The following is a 15,000-nucleotide window of genomic DNA, read 5'->3' as shown; positions in this document are numbered from 1 at the left end:
TAAGTACGCTTAATGTTTTTTAGTATTATTTATTTTTGCTAAATGGTTGTATTTCCTATTTATTTTCTTTGTTTTATATTTAATTTGTTTAATAATGGTTGTGGATTTGTGTCAGGGCTATTTTCTGTTTTCCTGTTTTTGGTGCATGTTTCCTTTGTTCTAGTTTTCCCACGTGTGTTAATTATCATGTTTGTTGCCTTGGTTACTGATTAAGTTACACCTGTGGTTCATTTTGTTAATTAGTTTGGTTTATTTAAGCCCAGTGTTTTGCTCTGGTCATTGTCCGTTATCATCGCGAAATGCTTGGTAGTTCTGTTTATTTCAAAAAGCGTTGAGTGTTTTGTTTCTTGTAAACTCTTTTAAATAAAGTTAAGCTGGTGCAATTAAATCCATTCAGCTCATCTTTGCAACCCAGATGTGACAGAATAACGGACCATACATTCAATTCACGTTTATTTATATAGTGCTTTTCACAATACACATCATTTCAAAGCAGCTTTACAGAAAGTGCATGAGTCCATATTACAATTTAGAGTGATCTGTTATCTGGTAACTGTCTAAGTTATGTATTTCAGAAATGTACATATAAAAAATAATTAGCTAAAAATGTATTAATTTAAACAATGTAGTAATTTAATGCAGATACAATGAGCTCATTGAAGTAATGAATACTTGTTTGTTAACAAATGATTATGACATTTAGAAAATATAGCATTGGTGCATGTTGATTCAGAGCTCATCTGAAGTCTTCATAATAGGCTGGAACCAATTAGCGTAGCTGCTTTTCATAACAACGATCAAGGATAAGCATGTGCATTTGATCTGATAGAACTTTATACGCTTAGGAGATGCATAATATGAATGCTAGGCTACATGAATTACATGTATTCATTACATGAGTCTAACGGCAGTGAAAAGAATCCTCCTCCTTCAGTCCCTAGACACACAGGTATTCCTGGACCTTTGCCATCGCATCCATTATGATGACGACCGCCTGTGTGTGCTTTTCCGGACAAGCCTTAATGTGGAGACGAGAGCATGCTTGCCCAGAAACAAGCCTCTAGGGACTTTCATGGAAGATGTGGAGTAGGTACTGCACAACAGCGGTTGCCCCTTCACAATCCACAGCCATCAGCACAGCAACGGGGAAGCCTGGGCCCCCGCAGACACGGAGCCAGGGCAACAGCAGGACTGAGCCCAGGATCTTCCCAGAGTCTAAATGGATCGTCTGACCAGGTGTGTGAGCCAGCAACATTGTCTGTGCCCCTGGGATTTCTGCTGGAATGTCATGGAGCCCAACCCCCCTCAACAACAGCTGACAAACTGCTCATAGACTGGGAGAGTGAGTGTATAGTGCCATTTCTGTCCCCGAGCCAGTCCCTGTTATCTGCACTGAACCCTTAGTTTTGATGTTCCCGTCCTGCCTCCCGCTCCCACCTCTGCCTGTTTATGTGTAAAGCTAGTCTGAGTTTCCTGCCTGTTCCGGGTCAGCCAAACGGGCCGATCCTGAATAAAAAGTGTGTACTGTTTCGTCCTGTCAAGCCTGTCTATTCACCTGCTCTGCCAAGTCTTCAGCCCTTCAGCTCCTGTTCAAGTAACCAAATATTTTCCTAAGTCTGAGAATTTCTCAGTGCAGACCTGGATGGTCGAGCAAGTGGCTCCTCCATGCCTGACACCTCTCCAAGGCCTGTCGAGCCGTCGGCTCCACCCGGAACCGCTGTCCCCTCGGCTCCACCGGGCTTCCTCGTCCTTTCGGCTCCACCTTGGTCAGTCGTCGCTCTACCTTCACCACAGACGTCCGGTCCTTCACCTGTACCTCGTCCCTCAACCCCTTCAGCTCCGCCGGGCTTCCTCGTCTTTCAACCCCTTCAGCTCCGTCGGGCTTCCTCGTCCCTCAACCCCTTCAGCTCCACCGGGCTTCCTCGTCGCTCAACCCCTTCAGCTCCACCGGGCTTCCTCGTCCCTCCGGCTCCACCTTGGTCAGTCGTCGCTCTGCCTGTGCCACAGACGTCCGATCCTTCACCTGCGCCTCGTCCCTCAACCCCTTCAGCTCCACCGGGCTTCCTCGTCCCTCCGGCTCCACCTTGGTCAGTCGTCACTCTGCCTGCGCCACAGACGTTCGGTCCTTCACCTGCGCCTCGTCCCTCAACCCCTTCAGCTCCAGCGGGCTTCCTCGTCCCTCCGGCTCCACCTTGGTCAGTAGTCGCTCTGCCTGCGCCTTGTCCCTCAACCCCTTCAGCTCCACCAGGCTTCCTCGTCCCTTCGGCTCCACCGTGGTCAGTCGTCGCTCTGCCTGCGCCACAGACGTCCGGTCCTTCACCTGCACCTCGTCCCTCAACCCCTTCAGCTCTGCCAGGCTTCCTCGTCCTTTCGGCTCCAACTTGTCAGTCGTCGCTCTGCCTGCGCCACAGAAGTCCGGTCCTTCACCTGTGCCTCATCCCTCAACCCCTTCAGCTCCACCGGGCTTCCTCGTCCCTCCGGCTCCACCTTGGTCAGTCGTCGCTCTGCCTGCGTCACAGACGTCTGGTCCTTCACCTGCGCCTCGTCCCTCAACCCCTTCAGCTCCGCCAGGCTTCCTCGTCCTTTCGGCTCCAACTTGGTCAGTCGTCGCTCTGCCTGCGCCACAGACGTCCGGTCCTTCACCTGCGCCTCATCCCTCAACCCCTTCAGCTCCGCCAGGCTTCCTCGTCCCTCCGGCTCCACCTTGGTCAGTCGTCGCTCTGCGTGCGCCACAGACGTCCGGTCCTTCACCTGCACCTCATCCCTCAACCCCTTCAGCTCCACCGGGCTTCCTCGTCTCTCAACCCCTTCAGCTCCACCAGGCTTCCTCGTCCCTCCGGCTCTACCTTGGTCAGTCATCGCTCTGCCTGCGCCACAGACGTCCGGTCCTTCACCTGCGCCTCATCCCTCAACCCCTTCAGCTCCACCGGGCTTCCTCGTCACTCAACCCCTTCAGCTCCGCCCGGCTTCCTCGTCCCTCTGTCTCCACCTTGGTCATTCGTCGCTCTGCCTGCGCTATAGACATCCAGTCCTTCACCTGCACCTCATCCCTCAACCCCTTCAGCTCCACCGGGCTTCCTCGTCCCTCCGGCTCCACCTTGGTCAGTCGTCGCTCTACCTGCGCTATAGACATCCAGTCCTTCACCTGCACCTCATCCCTCAACCCCTTCAGCTCCGCCAGGCTTCCTCGTCCCTCCGGCTCCACCTTGGTCAGTCGTCGCTCTGCCTGCGCTATAGACATCCAGTCCTTCACCTGCACCTTATCCCTCAACCCCTTCAGCCCCGCCAGGCTTCCTCGTCCCTCTGTCTCCACCTTGGTCATTCGTCGCTCTGCCTGCGCTATAGACATCCAGTCCTTCACCTGCACCTCATCCCTCAACCCCTTCAGCTCCGCCAGGCTTCCTCGTCCCTCCGGCGCCACCTTGGTCAGTCGTCGCTCTGCGTGCGCCACAGACGTCCGGTCCTTCACCTGCACCTCATCCCTCAACCCCTTCAGCTCCACCGGGCTTCCTCGTCACTCAACCCCTTCAGCTCCACCAGGCTTCCTCGTCCCTCCGGCTCCACCTTGGTCAGTCATCGCTCTGCCTGCGCCACAGACGTCCGGTCCTTCACCTGCGCCTCATCCCTCAACCCCTTCAGCTCCACCGGGCTTCCTCGTCACTCAACCCCTTCAGCTCCGCCAGGCTTCTTCGTCCCTCCGGCTCCACCTTGGTCATTCGTCGCTCTGCCTGCGCTATAGACATCCAGTCCTTCACCTGCACCTTGTCCCTCAACCCCTTCAGCTCTGCCAGGCTTCCTCGTCCCTCCGGCTCCACCTTGGTCCTCGGTTTCACAGCCTTCGCCTCAGTCTTCCGGTTCCCCGTGGAGCTAATTTCAGGGCTATGTTATGTTTTCCTGTGTTTGGCAGATGTTTCCCTTTGTTTGTTTTTTTTTGTGTAAATTACCATGCTTTTGCCTTGGCTACTGATTCAATTACACCTGCGGTTAATTAGTTTGGTCCATTTAAGCCCGTTGCTTTGTTCTGGTCATTGTCCGATATCGTTGCGATATGCTTGATTGTTCAGTTAATGTCGAAGACTGTTGAGTGTTTCGTTTCTTCTAAGTTCTTGTAAATAAAGTTAAGCTGCTGCAATTAAATCCATTCACCTCATCTTTCAACCCAGCTGACACAATTTGTTTGGAACTATTTTATGTGATCAAATGGAGCTAAAACAGACAATATTGAATAGTATAAGAGGGGATCTACATCTCACAGTCAATGTGTGACTGTGTTTTAGTGTTTGCAAAATGAGTGATGTCAGCTCGCATGTTGTTAAAGCAACAATTATGATGATACATATCGCGCTATTGTTCACAATAACAGCTGTCTATAGACCTTATGTAGCCCTGTCCCTTTTCAGCCCTGCGCTATTTGTCTTTTTTCTTACGGTCTGTATTTTCACAGCGATCTTGCGTATTTATGAATGAACGGCTCGTTTTAAAATCTTCCCGGTCTACTGACATTTGTTAAGACATCTGCTCTAAACATTACAATCCTCATGATAACTTTCGTTAACTTTACATTAAGTAAATCCACTTCAAAAGCGGAAGCAAAAACAGAAGTTCAAAGACAATATTCTAAAGATGGCTGTGCTATAAGGTCTATAACACTCAACAGTATAATTGACTGAAATTCCAGAAATTCTGTATGATTTGTCAACCATAAATCAATTCATTTTGAGATGATGTAAGAAGGGGTCGCTGTGTTTTTGGTTTCAGTATGTGATTGGCTTTCTCTGAGTTTTTATAATTATGTAGATATTGTCCTGATTTCTCTACTGTGTGTGTGTGTGTGTGTGTGTGTGTGTGTGTGTGTGTGTGTGTGTGTGTGTGTGTGTGTGTGTGTGTGTGTGTGTGTGTGTGTGTGTGTGTGTGAGTGTGTGTGTGTGTGTGTGTGTGTGTGTGTGTGTGTGTGTGTGTGTGTGTGTGTGTGTGTGTGTGTCTGTGTCTGTGTCTGTGTGTGTGTGTGTGTGTGTGACTCACAGAGGATGAAGTCAGAGTCCCTGTAGTAGAGAGTGGGCTTTATATATTTGGTTCAGGTAGGCGGATGTGGACGATACACTGGTAAGCCTGCTTAAATCACCCATAATCCTCTGGGCTCAGCAGTGAATGTCGGTCACTTCCTGTGCTCTGATCCAGCAGACAAAACACTGCAACAGATAATGAGAGAGAAACACACAAAGCTTTCATTCTTGTGCCTGTGCAACTTAACCATATTTTGCGTATTATTGAACAATTGTATATACCTTATTAACCATATTTTTATCTGATATTATGAGCTAAACCTGGCAACCAAAAAAAACTCCTTTTGGGGATGTCTTCATTTTGTAAAAAAAAAACAATGTAAAAATAAAGATTTATTTTTTGTATAAATGCAGAAAGATTTATGTTAGTGTTAGTGTGTGGAGAGGGTTAGGTTATAGCATACTGTAAATATGTTCATTATCTGTAAATGTTTATTCTGACAAAACCCAACTGTGACCATATATTTTTATAGTATTTTGATATTTTTTATAATTTTATTTGTATAATTTGTATTACTATTTGCATTACTATTACTTGTTGTATCTGTATTTGTATATGTGCACTGGAAGCTTCAGTACCAAGGAAAATTCCTTGTGTGTGCAAGCACACTTTGGCAATAAAGCTCTTTCTGATTCTGATTCTGATTCTGATAACTAGCTGTATATTAAAAACATACAAGTCTATGCGATGTCCGGATTTACTGCAGTTATCGCATGTGTACCGGATCCGCTCGCATTCATAGGACCTTCATATTGAAACACAAGACGTCTGATTGCAGTTCATTATCTTCATCATCATCATCTGACTGCACATATGAAGCCCCGCCCACAGGAAGTGATGTCATGCATGAGGCTGTGGAGATGGAAACACTTAGTAGCTCTTCTTCTCCACTTTTCATCTTTCAGGATGTGGAAAGTCAGCCGGATGCTGCGAACACACACATAAACAGGGATATCTGGGTCTTGTGTTGAAGAAATACAAAACTCATCCTTTAAGCAGCAGATTCACATGACAAAACTGATTGTGTCTGTGTAGTGAACGATATTAAGTACATTATACAGTATATGGCCACATGTATGTGGACAAACAAACCCTTTAATTAAGACTTTTTTTAGTATTTCCGGTGATACAGCGCACACATGCAGTGACACAGAAAAAAAACACAAACACTTGTCTGACCTGGGGCCTGTTTCAGAAAAGAGGTTAAGTGAAAACTCTGAGTATGTTAACCCTGAAATGAAGCAAACTCTGGGTTTTCCGTTTCAGAATGGGAGGTATGTCAAACCCGAGAAAGCAGAGTTAGTCAAGCCCGTTTCTGAAAGAGGGGTAACTTATACTCAGAGTCAGTTACCATGGTAACCTCCTAACCTGGTAAGGAGCAGGTTTTCTTATATAAAGCCAGAGTTTTTCTTTTAGTAAATGCATCTTGATTTAATAATTTTGACTGGAAACAACAAGACAAAAATGCTAAGTAAGAAAAGCATTTTTTGCAGTGCAGTACATTCATTCATTGCACATTTTTCTATATATCATCGAAGAGAGCACATTAGTAAAGCTGCTGTATCAGAGCGGGAAGGAAAGTGTGCCTCGCTCTCACACTCTTTCTGAGAGTTTGTGTGTTGTTTCCTGGACACAAACGCATGAGATCCATCGAAGAGGAGATTCACAGGATTGCAGGACAGTGCTGGAGAAACCGGTTTAAAAGAGGATAATCTGATTAATGACGTTCATTTGATAACATCTCGCTGTGACCTCTGAAAGTAACCTAATAATTCGATTTTCCTTTAGGATTTCCAGTGTGGTTGATGCATTGATGACATGCATATTCCCATCATCGCACCTTCTAAATACAGAATATATTACGGCATATTATATGCCGTAACCACCACAGCTGTTAAATACACACAAATTATTCACAATTTATTTGGTTATCTTTATTTCCTACAAATACAAAAGCAACAGTTTGGTACTGCGCTCCATGTCTTGCTGCTGCCACCTGCTGGTCTCTGTGTGTGTGTGTGTGTGTGTGTGTCCTCCTGTTAAAACTGTGTTTCCTCTGTGTGTGTTTCAGGCCCAGAAGAATGAGCGCGAGTCGATCCGGCAGAAACTGGCACTCGGCAGTTTCTTTGACGATGGGCCGGGCATCTACACCAGCTGCAGCAAGAGCGGCAAACCCAGCCTGTCCTCACGGTCAGTGTGTGTGTGTGTGTGAGTGAGTGTGTGTACCTACTTCACGATTCTAAGGGCCCACACACTTTTGGGGCCCCCAGAGATCGGGTTTATTAATGGAATGGGTGCGGTAGGGGCCCAACCTCATATTCTTTCATAGGCCCAACATTTCTAGCGGCACCCCTGACATACTTAACAATATTTTGGGGACAAATTTGTACCCAGAAGTGACCAAAACCTGACAAAACCTCTCTTCAGGACGCCCTCATTTTTAAATCTGATTTAAAAGTAGAGTCATTTCAAGTTTTTTTTTTTTTAAATGTAGAAAGTGTTGTGTGATGGGTAGGTTTAGGGTTAGTGTGTGTGTGTGTGCGTGCGTGCGTGCGTGCGTGCGTGCGTGCGTGCGTGCGCGCGTGTGTGTGTGTGTGTGTGTGTGTGTGTGTGTGTGTGTGTGTGTGTGTGTGTGTGTGTGTGTGTGTGTGTGAGAGAGAGAGAGAGATCTGCTGACAACGGGCCTTTTCTTCAACTTTCCCTGGCCACAGTATGAGAGTCGGTGTTGCGGCGTCACGTTTCTGTGTTCACACACACTCTCTCTATGAACTGAAGGGTTTCCCCCTCAGCGGCTCATCCCGATACACACACTCTTCCCAATAGGGAAGCAACACAAGCAACACACACACATCAAACTTTAGCCTCAATCACTGCAGTCACTTTCTGTTTCACATGACCGATGATGAGCACTTCTGGTCATTGTTTTGTCATGTTGACAGATTGTCATAGTGCCGCTGTTATTACAGTAAACCACTAACACTGTGACCCAGTTTACATCCTCCACTGGATTCCAGTCCAGATTTAACCTTACTTTTTGTTGAGCAATAAATAATCCCCATGTTTTTTACGACGAGACACCAAACCATTGTTTTTTCAGGCACTGCACAAGTTAGAGTTGTTGTCTTCTTTCAGAGCAGTGGAAAGCAAACACCCAAAACACACTTTTTAATGTTTATTTTATTGCACTTTATCTATTCGCGTCTGTAGATCTCAATTACAATGTCTTCAAAAGTTCTGAGTTTTTTCGTCAGAAACACTTACACACACCAAACTTTGCAGTTTTATTCCTCTCTATATTCTGACGATATTCTGTTTATTCAGATATTCTGATATTATATTCTGTTCGGTTTATCGAACTTCTTATTCCCAACATGGTGAAAATGACGTTTTTTCCCCGTTGTTGACAGTATCTTATATATTTTTTTTGTATGGAGTAATAAAAAGAGAAATGAAAAATCCCCTCTGTAAAAACCTTCAGTATGTAAACAAAATCAAACAGGGATTTATGGAAGCTTGTTTCCGCCAGAGAATAAAACATTTTATCTTAAAATTGCAAATTCTGACTTTATATCTCACAATTCTGACTTTATAACACACAATTGCGAGTTTATATCACGCAATTCTGAGATATAAAGTCACAGTTACATTTTTTATTTTTTAGTCTGTGGCAGAAATAAGCTTCCATAAGAATTTGACCCATTATGCTTATTTAAACATAACATTTCTGAAGCTTTTGCAAAACGCTTTTCTTCATGTACTGTGATAAATAAGCTGGAGAAAGAGTTGTGATGTGTATTAGTTAAAAATCGAATTTACTATCTTGATCTCATATAATAGATGAGCGGTAATCTGACATTCACCATGGAACTGATTGCAATCGTAGAAAATAATTGTGTAATTATTAACTTATTTTATTAGTTTGCTTACAGCCATTTAGGCTAAATGTGCAATCATCTTTTATAAATTCATTACATTTTCACATCCCAAACTCCAGCTCTTCTGATCAGTGTTTTCTGATGGTTCATCTCTCTCTGTTCTGAAGCCTCTTGCTGCTCATGCAGTATCCAGTGCTGTTTCTGTCTGTTTCTGCATTACTGCTGAATAAAGCGCTGGTCCCAGCCTGACGTCTTCAGGAAGACTGAGCACATGATGTGAAACTGATAGTGTAAATCACAGCAGATACTGTTAACAGAGCTTTCCTGCCATTATTACATTTAAAAGCTATTTCTACCTGATTTAACCCATACAAATGAGCTTGGTTGGTGTAAAGTGACATATATAGTGAAGTTGAATAATATTTTTGACTTGAATAAACCAGTTAGCATGTTTAGGTTACTACTGGGTCATAAACTGATAAACGTAAGTATCTTCACAGGCTCCAGAGTGGCATGAACCTGCAGATCTGCTTCGTCAACGACAGCGGCAGCGACAAGGACAGCGACGCCGATGACAGCAAGACCGAGACCAGCCTGGACACGCCGCTGTCACCCATGGTACACACACACACACACGTTTACTCTCGCCGCCTGTGTGTCACAGAGGTCACACAAACAAGTTTTGGAAACAGCCCCATCCAGAATGCCCCTGAATCTGGGATGTGGTTGAGAGCCATGGCTTCCCAGCAGCGACGGTTACAGAAACGTTACACATGAGTCAGAGAGGGTCACCGGCCAGAGAAATGACCCCGCCGACACACACACACACACACACACACTAACCCTGACAACCATCATCATCACATCAGCCTGAATCACACACACACACTCGCACATAGAGACCCTTACAAGCATCATCATCAGCCTGATTCATTACAGCACACACCACATGTGTGGATCCCCCCTGGACACACACAGACACACACACACACACACATACAAACACACACCACATGTGTAGATCCCCCTGGACACACACAGACACACACACACACACACATACAAACACACCACATGTGTGGATCCCCCCTGGACAAACACACTCTCTCACACACACAAAAACACACACATACGACATGTGTGGATACCCCCCGGACACACACACATAAACACACAGACACACACACACCACATGTGTGGATCAACCTGGACACACACACTCGCACTCGCACACACACACACACACACACACACACACACACACACACACACACACACACACACACACTCACACACTCATTTACACACACACACAAACACACACACTTACACTCACTCATTCTTTTAGATATATTTTTGTGAGAAATTTTTTGACACAATGCACCGAGACAGCAATATACACTATATTGCCAAAAGTGGGACACCCCTCCAAATCATGGAATTCAGTTGTTCCAATCACTATTCCATGGCCACATGTGTATAAATCAAGCACCTAGGCATGCAGACGCTTCTACAAACATTTGTGAGAGAATGGGTTGCTCTCAGGAACTCAGTGAACTTAAGTGTGGTATAGTGATAGGTTGCCATCTGTGCAATAAGTCCATTCGTGAAATTTCCTCACTACTAAATATTCCACGGTCAGCTTTTAGTGGTATTATAACAAAGTGGAAGCAATTGCGAACAACAGATACTCGCCATGAAGTAGTAGGCAACATAAAATCACAGAGCGGGTCAGCGCATACTGAGGCTTTGGCGGTTGCCAAAATAACGGCTCTTGCCTGACTGCATTGTGCCAAGTGTAAAGTTTGGTGGAGGGGGGTTATGGTGTGGGGTTGTTTGGTGGAGGGGGGATTATGGTGTGGGGTTGTTTGGTGGAGGGGGGATTATGGTGTGGGGTTGTTTGGTGGAGGGGGGATTATGGTGTGGGGTTGTTTGGTGGAGGGGGGATTATGGTGTGGGGTTGTTTGGTGGAGGGGGGATTATGGTGTGGGGTTGTTTGGTGGAGGGGGATTATGGTGTGGGGTTGTTTGTGAAGGGGGGATTATGGTGTGGGGTTGTTTGGTGAAGGGGGGATTATGGTGTGGGGTTGTTTGGTGAAGGGGGGATTATGGTGTGGGGTTGTTTGGTGGAGGGGGGGTTATGGTGTGGGGTTGTTTGGTGGAGGGGGGTTATGGTGTGGGGTTGTTTGGTGAAGGGGGGATTATGGTGTGGGGTTGTTTGGTGGAGGGGGGATTATGGTGTGGGGTTGTTTGGTGAAGGGGGGATTATGGTGTGGGGTTGTTTGGTGAAGGGGGGATTATGGTGTGGGGTTGTTTGGTGAAGGGGGGATTATGGTGTGGGGATGTTTGGTGGAGGGGGATTATGGTGTGGGGTTGTTTGGTGAAGGGGGGATTATGGTGTGGGGTTGTTTGGTGAAGGGGGGATTATGGTGTGGGGTTGTTTGGTGGAGGGGGGTTATGGTGTGGGGTTGTTTGGTGAAGGGGGGATTATGGTGTGGGGTTGTTTGGTGGAGGGGGGATTATGGTGTGGGGTTGTTTTTTAGGGATTGGGCTTGACCCCTTAAATCCAGTGAAAGGAACTATTAATGCTTCAGTATACCAAGACATTTTGGACAATTTCATGCTCCACTCAGTGGGAACCGTTTGGGGATTTTCCTGTTCCATCATGACTGTGCACCAGTGCACAAAGCAGGTCCATAAAGACATGGATGAGCGAGTTTATTGTGGAGGAACTTGACTTATCTCCAGATTCCTGACCTCAACCTGATAGAACACCTTTGGGATGAATTCGAGCGGAGACTGCGAGCCAGGCCTTCTCGTCCAACATCAGTGGCTGACCTCACAAATGCACTTCTTGAAGAATAGTTAAAAGTTCCCATGAACACGCTCCTAAACCTTTTGGAAAGTCTTCCCAGAAGAGTTGAAGCTGTTATAGCTGCGAAGGGTGGGCCAACTCCATATTAAACCCTACGGATCAGGAATGGGATTTCATTAAAGTCCCTGTAAAGGCAAATTTAAACACATTAGAAATGTTAGAAATGTATTGCTTAAACATATTACAAAGACTGTGAACTGTGAAGTACTGAATTTTGGAGTTAGACCGTTAAACAGTTTTTCACCATTGCTATTTCTCGGATTTTTTGGGCGGGGCTAAAACAGGGCTCGATGACACACTGGAGCCCCTGAGCTCCTGGACACGCCCCTACTTGATGACGCACTAAGGCCACTGAGGCTGACCCCTCCCCTAACAATAGAGCACATTCGCATCAGTTTGGCGCTCAATCGCGAGTTACTGTCCTTACTATTAGTTACTACAGCCTACAGTTTGCTAGCTAGCTATGCCTTCGACATGGAAATGCGTAGGCTACTACCTGGATGCGATCATGTAGGCCTACAAAACAGATCAGTGTCTTTATTTAAATTTCCTAAAAACGATCACATCAAGAAGAGGTGGATTCATTTTGTGAAGAGCCACCTTGATGGAGAGCTGAAGATCACCACCAACACCCACCTCTGTAGTGATCATTTTACACGGGATAGTTTTATAAACTTTCGTCGGAGACAACTCTCCCGCCTTGGCCTTCATCTCCCCGTCACGAAAGCAGTGTCACCTAATATCACCGTCGGCAGCTTTCCCCCAGCGTTTGAGAGCAGAGAATAATGCTCATTTTTTCAAGATTTTGCTAGCTTATTTTATGTACTTGCCGGCTTTTTTATCATTCAAATTTGGTTGGGTGGCTAATAACACATTTTTCTGTGGTGTGACAAACTCAGAACACATACTTCATTTGACTTTACAGTGACTTTAAAGTTCATCTGCATGTAAAGGCAGACTCCCAAAACTTTTGGCAATATGGTGTAGTGTCGGCCCAGATCCGGCCCACATCTGATACACTTGGATTCCACACGGCCCAAACGTTGGGATCTGTGCATTGGACCGGTTTGCTTTCGTAGTATATACGCTCATGTGTTAATTCACCCGCCCATAGACCCTCCTCTCTGTCAAATCAGGACAGGAGTGGTTGAAAGTGGACAAAAGAGACGGATTAAAATAACCAGGTGTAAATGGGAATGTGTTTCCCTCGTCTACTTGTGATCCGATCATCCAAAACACATCTTCAGATCAGGCCCACATCTGGGCAGTGTGGAATCCAAGTGTACCAGATGTGGGCCGGATCTGGGCCGACACTATGTTGCTGTGTGGGGAAGACCAGCCAAAATGTCCTCACTTTACTCTCTTTGTCCTCACTCCGATAGTCTAAAATTCTAACTAAAAGTCAAAATTCAAACACACACACACACACACACACACACACACACACACACACACACACACACACACACACACACACACACATACACATTCATGTTCATATTTCAACAAAACTTTAGTATGCTGTTAATATACTTTTGTATTACATTAGGAAGTAACGCACAGTTAAATCAGTTTGCTGCATGTGCGGTCGGTCAGATGAAGAAGTGTCTGATCATTTGTCTTCTGTCCTCAGAGCAAGCAGAGCTCGTCCTACTCGGACAGAGACACCACGGAGGACGACTGCGAGTCTCTGGAGGACATGGACTTCCTGAGCCGGCAGAAGAAGCTGCAGGCCGAGGCCAAGCTGGCGCTCGCGATGGCCAAACCCATGGCCAAGATGCAGGTGCAGGTGGAGAAGCAGAACCGCAAGAAGTCCCCGGTGGCAGACCTGGTAAGTGCTCTCTCGGGTCACGCTCTCTCACACACGAGACTCGTGCGGTGTGCAGACAGGAACTCCAGCGGCGTGTGTGTGTGTGTGTGTGTGAGAACTGGAAAACAGAAAGTGTCAATGATAATAAAAAGACTTCGGCCTGTCATTTCTCCAGAATTCAGAACAAATATTGTGCTAACTTTTTCTCAGTTGGCACAACAGTTATGTGAAAAAGAAGTGTGCTTAGTCAAAACTATTTTATAGGTATAATAAGATTTATTGGTATATTTTTTTAAATGTACTTGCAGATGGTATAGTATTAATGAAATAAAAGGTCCCTTCAAGAGATCACGTGTTCAGGGCTGTTTCTTCAGGATACGCCCCTCTCTCTAGCACACTTAAAAGTCGACATTGTAATTTCAAATGAAAAGTTTTACTTTAATGTACATTGTGTTTTAATAATCTTGTGTTGTGCTTTAAAGAAGTGCACTTATTTTGATCCTGACTAACATACTAAAGCACATTTGAAGCACTTGATTATAATTTAACTGTAGTGTGTTATTTGATATTAAAGTAATTCATGTGCTAAATTGCAATTTCATCATTGCACATGTGCAATTACAAATATTTAATTGCATGATATAAAAGTTTCAGTAGAAATGACATTGAAGTATATTTTAGTTTATCATAAATGCTTGTCAGTACATTCATCAGTACACTTTAACCATATTTTAAAGACAATAGAAGTAATTATGAAATTATAAATAAAGATGATTGTAAGTCCTACTTCAGATGATTAAAAAAGCCTTTCACAGGTCAGACTTAAATTAAGTGTGCTAAAAGCATGCTAAAGTGTTCTTCTTTTTTCACAAGGGAAACCATAAACCCTGTGTGAAATTCATGTCATTTTAATATCTGCTAGTACGACTGGGTCATTATTATAATTATGTACAGTATAGAGTACAGTGTAGTATATTAATAACTCGTGGCAATTCCCTTTCATAAACCTGTGTGCTCTCTGTCACATTGACATGTTTTAGGGTCTGCTGGGTAGTCCCTGGTGTCTAGATTATCATGACACGCTTTAGGTGGTCTGGTTTTAAATCAGTGATGGTGATGAGACGTCACTGTCCGAGAACGCCTACGCTGCACAAGAGACTGGCTCTCCATGTCACTTCTGAGCTGAAACTATGACACACACACACACACACACGAGCAGGAAGCAGCTGGCACGCACTTCCTCTTGCCGAGTTTGAGTGTCTCTTGTGCTGTGCTCCTACACTGCACACTTTTAGTAGTAAGAACAAAACTGACCTCTGGCTGTGTAAATCCCTTGGAAACACTCTTAAAGTGGGGCTTGTGATGCTGTTTCTCCTC

General features: G+C 45.2%; 1 protein-coding gene across 5 annotated transcripts in view; it reads left to right on the top strand.

Annotated features, from left to right (window-relative positions):
- Window positions 1-15,000, top strand: part of schip1 (schwannomin interacting protein 1) — a 338,762-nt gene that overhangs the window by 309,219 nt on the left and 14,543 nt on the right. For all 5 annotated transcript variants that reach the window (XM_077197345.1, XM_077197344.1, XM_077197346.1 and 2 more), the window contains 3 exons: window positions 7,136-7,254; window positions 9,440-9,557; window positions 13,447-13,644. In XM_077197345.1, coding sequence (XP_077053460.1) covers window positions 7,136-7,254; window positions 9,440-9,557; window positions 13,447-13,644 — 435 coding nt within the window. The remainder of the gene's footprint in view (window positions 1-7,135; window positions 7,255-9,439; window positions 9,558-13,446; window positions 13,645-15,000) is intronic.

The sequence above is a fragment of the Siphateles boraxobius genome, unplaced genomic scaffold (genome assembly GCF_051911475.1).
Source record: "Siphateles boraxobius isolate OS27281-9 unplaced genomic scaffold, OSU_SipBor_1 39, whole genome shotgun sequence".
Lineage (NCBI taxonomy): Eukaryota > Metazoa > Chordata > Actinopteri > Cypriniformes > Leuciscidae > Siphateles > Siphateles boraxobius.
Note: the sequence above shows the minus strand (reverse complement) of the source record. Positions and strands in the feature narration are given on the sequence as shown.